Source organism: Capra hircus, chromosome 12, assembly GCF_001704415.2.
Source record: "Capra hircus breed San Clemente chromosome 12, ASM170441v1, whole genome shotgun sequence".
NCBI lineage: Eukaryota > Metazoa > Chordata > Mammalia > Artiodactyla > Bovidae > Capra > Capra hircus.
The window spans coordinates 64,925,305-64,934,240 of NC_030819.1; the positions used below are offsets into that span (position 1 = coordinate 64,925,305).

The 8,936-nt window shown below is 40.9% G+C and overlaps 1 protein-coding gene across 3 annotated transcripts in view; it reads right to left on the reverse strand.

Moving 5' to 3' along the window:
- LOC102184634 (phosphatidylinositol 3,4,5-trisphosphate 3-phosphatase TPTE2-like) overlaps positions 1-6,708 on the reverse strand; it is a 39,372-nt gene extending 32,664 nt beyond the window's left edge. For 2 of the 3 annotated variants that reach the window (XM_013968293.2, XM_013968292.2), the window contains exons 1-5: positions 6,662-6,708; positions 5,088-5,207; positions 2,186-2,285; positions 1,970-2,033; positions 1,141-1,205 (exon numbers count right to left, since the gene is read on the reverse strand). In XM_013968293.2, coding sequence (XP_013823747.1) covers positions 1,141-1,205; positions 1,970-2,033; positions 2,186-2,285; positions 5,088-5,207; positions 6,662-6,693 — 381 coding nt within the window. In that variant the 5' untranslated portion in view covers positions 6,694-6,708. The remainder of the gene's footprint in view (positions 1-1,140; positions 1,206-1,969; positions 2,034-2,185; positions 2,286-5,087; positions 5,208-6,661) is intronic. The other variant, XM_013968294.2, reaches the window with a different exon arrangement.

Below are 8,936 nucleotides of genomic sequence, written 5' to 3' on the forward strand. Positions count from 1 at the left end.
CACTGATATATAGATATACACACATATACATACATAATTACATTTTACTGAGATATAACAAATGGATATACACTAATGTGTACACATGCACAGGGCTTCCCAGGTGGCCCAGAGGGTAAAGAATCTGCCTGCAACGCAGAGACACATGTTCAGTCCCTGGGTCAAGAAGATCCCCTAGAGGAAGGCATGGCAACCCACTCTAGTATTCTTGTCTGGAGAATCCCAAGCACAGAGGAGCCCAGTGGACTATTCTCCATGAGGTTGCAAAGAGCTGGACATGACTGAAGCAACTGAGCAAGCATGCATACACATCCACACACATATGAAAACTTCTCAAACAATTACTTTTAACTAGAATTTCATAGTAAACATCATTTGATGTTTGAACTTAATTTATTTAACCTATAGAACCTGAAGCAGTATGTATCCACTGTAATTTAGGATCTCAACCTAAGAACAGACATTTCTAGTTAATTCTCCATCTTTCCCCCATGACAGACCATGAAAAATGGCCACAATTCCCCACAGATACAACAGAGATGGTATCTGTTGTCTGTCTGAATCTGAACTGGGTTTGTAGCTGGCTTGTCTAATAGAATGAGGTAGAAGCCACATTACACTAATTTGGCGCCTGGGCCTTTGGAGTTTCAGCATTCTTTGACTGGATAATAACGAGGTCCTTCCCACTGCTTTATGCGAACAAGCCTGAGCTAGCCTGTTGGAGAATGAGAACAAGATGGAGCTTCCAGGCATGCCATCTTAGACTAGCCAATCCTCAGATGCCCAGGTGCTGCCCACAGATACATAAGTTAGCTCCGCCAAGATTAGTGAAGCCAATTCCTGATTGGCAGAGCCAGCCAGTTAAGCCCAACTCAAATTTACAAACCACGTTATCATGAGCTAAGTCAATGTTTGCTGTTGGAAGTCACTGAAGTTTTGGGGTAATTCAACAATAAATTCATAAATTGTTAGGCAATTCACAGCAAAAGCTAACAGATAACAACCCATGATAAATTTTTTTTTAATATAAAAGAGTACATTTTTAGGAGAGTACTGCTGTCTCTGGGCCAAGGTTATCTTATGACTCCAGAGTCTATGTTTGCTGAGAAATGTGAGCTTCTGTTAGATAAAAACCTTTACCTTAATGGGATTCCTGTAGAAAGACTGCTTTCCAGAAGATGGGAATGACATGGCAATAATACGCTCTGGAAGTCAAAACATTCACTATTACAAATGTTATAGATGTGAAACAATATGAGAACTCAATTTACATATAATCAGACTCCTTTTCCATAGAAAAGAATTTTCAGGATTGAGAATGACCAAAGAAAAAGCTAACTAACCCTCAGGATAATCAGCATAACATATGAAAGTATTCACTATTTTGATCATTACACTTAATGTTTCCAAGACTCAAATGGTTCAAGACTTAAGCAACAGATTTGTCTGTTCAAATGGTTGAAGAATTAAGCAATAACTTTAGTCTGGAGCACCCCCTGTGGCTGGAATTGGTTTCTTAAACACCAAAGGAAAATGAGAGATCTGGGCTCCAACAACGTTAGGAACTCCTGGGATGTTTCCCAGTGTTCCCTTGACTCAGAAACCTGAGACCTAAAAGCAATGACCTCATCGCTAGGGTTCCAGCGAGAGAAGAGGTTTCTCTGAAAACCTTGAGACCAAGGATAACTACTAACACTTAATAAATTCTAAACCAAACAAATGGCTTCAGCTGAAAACCCATGCAACTTCCTATACTATAACCAAGTAGCCCTGATTGGAGATGAAAATTAAGAGTTTTCCATTGTCAGGGTTACACTCCAAATATGTCACTGCCATAGTGGCGTAAGTCTTCATGGACAAAGAATGCTTTGCAAGAACATGGCTTAGGGCAAAAACTAAACATATAATTACTCACACACAAAAAAAATATGGTGTTAATACGGGCAATCAACAGATAAACTTCACAAACCAGTAACATAAGTGAGGTCTAAGTCAAATCCATCCTTCTTGTACCGCCGTTTGTTTCCTGAAACCTAAGAGTTTATAACAGTCATTCACTTGTAATATATAAACCAATATTTTAAAAAAGAAACAAAGAACAATATATAGATATCTACACCCTAGACAGTATTTCCCAAAATACAAACATTTTTTTCTGAAAAGTAAGCATATTTCGCCCACTTACCATCCTTCTGGTCAGCATTTCAAGATGTCTTTTTTGATAAGCCAGATGAAAAACTCTTATCAGAATGACAAGTCTTACAGGTCGTAAAACAATTCTCAACCTAACAATAAATTTAAAAGATCCAGTTTTGCTTTAGAAACAGAGGATTTTGTCAATATAGACTAAGTCTAGAGCAGCAGCTTCTTAACCAAGGGGCAATTTTACATACACCCTCCACCCCACCCCAGCTTCCCTCCTGCCCACCCAAGGCATATTTGGCAATGTTCAGAGACATTTCTAGTTGTCACAACAGCCTGTGGGTGAGGGTGTGGGGAGGGGGGGTGTTGCTACTTGCATCTAGTGGGTAGAGGCTAAGGATGCTGGTCAATACCGATGCATAGGACAGCTTCCAATACTTGGACTTCCCTGGCAGTTCAGTGGTTAAGACTGTGTTTTCACTGCAGGGGAGCTTGGGTTCAACTCCTGGTTAGAGAACTAACCTACATGGTCAAAAGTTTAAAAAAAATTTTTTTTAATTCAAAAATCAAAATATCAATAGTGCTGGGTTGAGAAAACTCTGGTTTAAAGAAAAAGTCACATGATAGACTCTCAGAATGTGTAGGTTTAACTTCAGTGGATTTAAGACAAGCATTTTTCCATCTTTTTCCCATCAAAAGAGAATTCCTGTTCATCTCTGTCACTCCCATGAGCAAAGGGGCTCACTAGAGCTGTGAACAGGCATCACACAGGCAGCAGATTGAGTTGCTTTCCAAGTGTGTCTCCTACCGTCAGGAGGAGACATGATGGCACAGAAGTGATGGTTTGGGCGAGTGCTTCTCTGACTTGAGCACACACACTGATTCAGGAGGTCGAGAGTGGGCCCTGATGTGGTACTGTTCTTGTATTTCTGATAAGCTCTTCACTGATCCTGACATTGCCTGTCTAAGGACTACACTGGCTTTGGCTATTTTAAGAAAATCGCCAAAAGCTTATCATATTAAATTTTGTTGGGACCTGAATGAAAGTCCTTAGATGCCAGAGTGCAAAAAGAGCAGTACACTGTTTGACTCAGGAATAAGCCTAGTGAGTCACCCAACAGCCACATCCCAGAACACTTTTCTTCTTTTTCTTGCTGCCACAGTAGAAAGAAGAGGAGGAAAAAGAAAAAAGCCATTGGTCTCTCACACATTTTTGTTTGATCCCTAACAGTTCTAACTTCATCTCAGCTTACATTATGTCAGTTCAGTTCAGTTCAGTTGTGTCCAACTCTTTGCGACCCCATGAATTGCAGCACGCCAGGCCTCCCTGTCCATCACCAACTCCCGGAGCTCACTCAAACTCATGTGCATCGAGTTGGTGATGCCATCCAGCCATCTCATCCTCTATCATCCCCTTCTACTCCTGCCCCCAATCCCTCCCAGCATCAGGGTCTTTTCCAATGAGTCAACTCTTCTCATGAGGTGGCCAAAGTATTGGAGTTTCAGCTTTAGCATCAGTCCTTCCAATGAACACCCAGGACTGATCTCTTTTAGGATGGGCTGGTTGGATCTCCTTGCAGTCCAAGGGACTCTCAAGAGTCTTCTCCAACACCACAGTTCAAAAGCATCAATTCTTCGGCGCTCAGCTTTCTTCACAGTCCAACTCTCACATCCATACATGACCACAGGAAAAACCATAGCCTCGACTAGACAGACCTTAGTCGGCAAAGTAATGTCTCTGCTTTTGAATATGCTATCTAGGTTGGTCATAACTTTCCTTCCAAGAAGTAAGCATCTTTTAATTTCATGCCTGTAATCACCATCTGCAGTGATTTTGGAGTCCCCCAAAAATAAAGTCAGCCACTGTTTCCCATCTATTTGCCATGAAGTGATGGGACCAGATGCCATGATCTTCGTTTTCTGAATGGTGAGCTTGAAGCCAACTTTTCCACTCTCCTCTTTCACTTTCATCAAGAGGCTTTTTAGTTCCTCTTTACTTTCTGCCATAAGGGTGGTGTCATCTGCATATCTGAGGTTATCGATATTTCCCCTGGCAATCTTGATTCCAGCTTGTGCTTCTTCCAGCCCAGCATTTCTCATGATGTACTCTGCATAGAAGTTAAATAAGCAGGGTGACAATATACAGCCTTGATGTACTCCTTTTCCTATTTGGAACCAGTGTCTTATTCCATATCCAGTTCTAACTGTTGCTTCCTGACCTGCATACAGGTTTCTCAAGAGGCAGGTCAGGTGGTCTGGTATTCCCATCTCTTTCAGAATTTTCCACAGTTTATTGTGATCCACACAGTAAAGGCTTTGGCATAGTCAATAAAGCAGAAATAGATGTTTTTCTGGAACTCTCTTGCTTTTTCCATCATCCAGCAGATGTTGGCGATTTGATCTCAGGTTCCTCTGCCTTTTCTAAAACCAGCTTGAACATCTGGAAGTTCACGGTTCACATCATGTCAACTATACTGCAAAAATTCTACTTCTGTGCTGCCACCCAAGTCGCCTGATTCTCTGTTCCATTTGTTCCTTTTTAGAGAATCATCATGGAAGTCACTCAAATTTTGCATTAACTCAAACCAGTCCTCTCTGGGTTACAGGAAAAACCCAGGAATTTCACATGTGAGAAATCTGCGGTTGACACACAAGTGGAAACTTAGTGGGAAGTTCAAGTTAGGACAAGAGGCCAAGTCCCCAGTTTCTTTTTTTGGAGGCACCACTTCTTCATTCAGTGGAAGGTACTACCCTTTGCTGGCCCCTAAACACCACCATCCTTTTGTTTACAAGTATGTGGAAATTTATCTAAACATTTCATTTTGTAGCATATTTAGAACAGAATCAGCACATTAAGAGTTTAAAAAAGATTACATAAAATGAAAATCACAGATACTAGTTTTTTAATAAGAAAAACTTTGAGGGACAAAGCATATGTTTCTTACCTGGGGAAAATTTTACCAAGTGTAAAGTCATAAAAAAGATAAGCGATATCAACCAGTAGAGTCACAATAATAATGGCAGCATCTAAGGAGTTAAATATATCAGAAAAATATGGTTGTATCCTATAATAAAAACAAACAAAAAATGCAAGCTGATGCTTCCCCAAAGAAATCAGGATATTTTAAGAGGATAAATTTATTTGACTCATTCCCCCCCCCCTGCTTAATTCAGCTTTAATGAATGATTGAAAGTACATTTACCAGACTAAGAGAAAAAATATTCATACTCATTATTTTAGATTTACATATGACAAAAGCATCCATATTGCAAAGTAAATACAGTAAGAGGTATAACCAAACCCCTGAACAAGAGGCAAGCACTATCTTCACAACAGGTGGGAGAGAAAGATGAGATGGTGGGTTGAGCTATCAGGCAATGAAAGCTGAACATGTCACAGCTCTAGAAAAGCGGACTGTGAAGAGGGCACAAGAGAAGCCTGTGAGAAGGAGACATGTCCACTGCTTTGGCCAGCAGACTCATCCCTGGCTTCGTACCCACAGTGGGATCCCAGTGGGCTGGTGAGGCCTCCTCTGGGCAAAGGGGAACTTCTGGTGTCTGCAACCCCCTCCCCAACACTGGCCCCTTCAGCCATGGGCAATGAGGCTCCAGAGAAAGCCTTTTGCAATGCTGGAGTAGCCTTTTTTAGGCTGGGGGTAACCTGGGAGTGGGCAACTGCCCTAAGCCCAGAGATCTGAGGGCAGAGGGTTCAGCTGGAGAGGACCAAATGTTCTGGTGAAGTGAGGCTGGGGAACTGAGTCCCTGACTTCACAGCAGTGCAGCTCCGAGGCTGCATTCCCACCTTCTCAGGAAGCCAGCGGCCAAGAAGGCCAGTTGCTGCCTCTCTCCTGAGCACTACCCCATACTGGGATGTGTGTCCCTCAGCTCTTCGGGGACCTTACCACAAGTTTCTATTTCAGCTGAGGTAGGGACCTGTTCGTGATCTACGACCTGGTATTTAATACACTGTCAGCTGATGCTGGGAAAGATCGAAGGCTAAAAGGAGAAGAGGGTGGCAGGGGATGAGAGAGAGAGAGAGCGTCACTGACTCAATGGCCATGAATCTGAGCAAATTCCGGGAGATAGTGAAGGACAGGGAAGCCTGGCGTACTGAAGTCCATGGAGTCCCAAAGAGTCAGACGCGACTGAACAATGACAGCTTCTATTTACAGTCCACTCTTCGTGAAGCTACCAATATTTATGCTCCTCTTAATAATATGCATGTAGACATACTAGCTGCTTGGTCCTGTTCTTCAAACCCTTTAGCTTTATCTGTTGAAGGAACCATCTAGAATACATGGTTTGGAGACTAGAGTGCCAGTGGCAACCATAATATTAAAGCAAAATCTAGTAGAAACTGGGATTTGGACTATTGTTTCTCTTGTTTCTCCATGCTTCAGAGAGATTTATTTTGACAAAGAGGGGCTTATTTGGTTGCACTGACCTGCTAATTACTTGGGGATGCCTCTTATAGTACAAAATAGTTCTATGTGTTTTTAAAAAAACTAGTAAAACTTACCCTTCTATAAACACTCGAAGAGAAATATCCATTAAAAAAAATAAAGCAATAGCAAAAGAAATTGAACGAGATTCCAAAGAACTATGTATCGTGCCACTAAGGAAAATTACATCTTTGATGATGAGGGTCATGTCCACAAAGATCAGCAGGATTGCAAATATTCTATAACAAACAAACAGACTGAATAAGGATAAAGTGGTTTTTACACCGACAGACTAATTTCAGCCCAATGATCTGATATCACAATGTCATTATTTTGAATTAAACTGTTCGGTAGTGGGGAGAAACGCTCGGCTTTAGAGTCTCAAATTACTCTGAATGAAGTTATGGTTGCCTAGGGGGAAGGATGCTTTTGATGCTTTTGAACTGTGGTGTTGGAGAAGACTCTTGACAGTCCCTTGGACTGCAAGGAGATCCAACTAGTCCATCCTAAATGAAATCAGTCCTGAATATTCATTGGAAGGACTGATGCTGAAGCTGAAATTCCAATACTTTGGCCACCTGATGCAAAGAACCAATTCATTGGAAAAGGCCCTGATGCTGGGAAAGATTGAAGGCAGGAGGAGAAGGGGAAGACAGAGGATGAGATGGCTGGGTGGCATCACTGACTGGATGAACATGAGTTTGAGCAAGTTCCGGGAGTTGGTGATGGACAGGGAAGCCTGGCATGCTACACTCCATGGGGTCGCAAAGAGTTGGACATGACTGAGCACCTGAACTGAACTGAGGAGGTAGGATGGGGGAAAGGGAGAGTTAGGGAGTTTGGGATGGATACATACACACTGCTATGTTTAAAATGCATAACCAACAAAGACCTACTGTAAGCACAGGGAAGGCTGCTCACTGTTATGTGGCAGCTTGGATGGGAGGGAAGTTTGGGGGAAAATGAATACATGTATGTGTATGACTGAGTCCCTTCACTGTTCACCTGAAACTATCACAACATTGTTAATTGGTTATGCCCCAATACAAAATGCACCATTGTTAATTGGCTATGTGTGTATAAGTCACTTCAGTCGTGTTCAACTCTCTGCTATGCTGCAGACTGTAGTCTGCCAGGCTCCTCGGTCCATGGGATTCTCCAGGCAAGAATACTCGAGCGGGTTACCATGCCCTCCTTCAGAGGGATCCTTCTGACCCAGAGATGGAGCCTTCGTCTCTTACATCTCCTGCCTTGGCAGGCGTGTTCTTTACCACCTGTGCCACCTTGGAAGCCCTAATCAGCTATACTCCAGCACAAAATAAAAAATTTAAAAAAAAATGAAAACATTATTTCTATTTTCAAAAAATAAATAAATGACTCTGTTTTCACTCAATAGAAGCAGTCATTAGGAAAATTAATTTCCACTAAACCACTCCATGGTATTGTGCCCTGTTATAATGGACACATCAAACTAACACTCCAAGACAAAACAGGCAAACTACATTAAAATTACATGTCTCCACTTGGAAACTCTTCAAATTTGAAACTGTCAGAAGCCTCCTACCAATTTCTCATAACAAATTAAACCTCATTAATCTTTATATTTTTATAGAATTTAGTAATAAAAAGTCAAGTGAAAGCATGGCTAACATAAGCCCTTAAAAAAAACACTTTGACCAGTAAGACTTATCATCAGTGAGATTACCAACAAATATGGGCTTCCTTGGTGTCTCAATGGTAAAGAAATCTGCCTGCCATACAGGAGACTCAAGATCAGTCCCTGAGTTGGGAAGACGTCATGGAGAAGGGAATGGCTACCCACTCCAGTATTCTTGCTTGGAGAATTACATAGAGCAGACTGTCGATTACATGTTAATGGATGGTTCTGGGCATGTAAGAAGGAATTCAATTCCATAAATACATACATGATTGAATTATAAAGAACCTCCTAAGTCTTTCTCTTATGTATGCTAAACCCATTGTCTATAAGTTGATTATACTATTTGTATAACCTGTGAAGATAATCTTCAAAGCACTTTTTCACAATTGTAATGCAAATTAAAATATTAGTACTTTAAAAGAAAGTAAGTATATTGTGTGAATCTGTAACACAATATGAAATCTTACTATCATGTAGAAATGAACCATCTAAGTAAAATGAATCCAGAATTAAGGAGTAATTCTAGATGAATATTTACTAAAACACTTCCCTTATAACTATAGAATTTTGAAATGCACATTTCATTATTTTTACTTTTACAGGTAGAAAAAAGACATGTTAATGCATTACTATTAGACTTGGGCAAATCCAATTTTTTCGTAATTCTTAATATTCAGCTTCAATTAAAATTC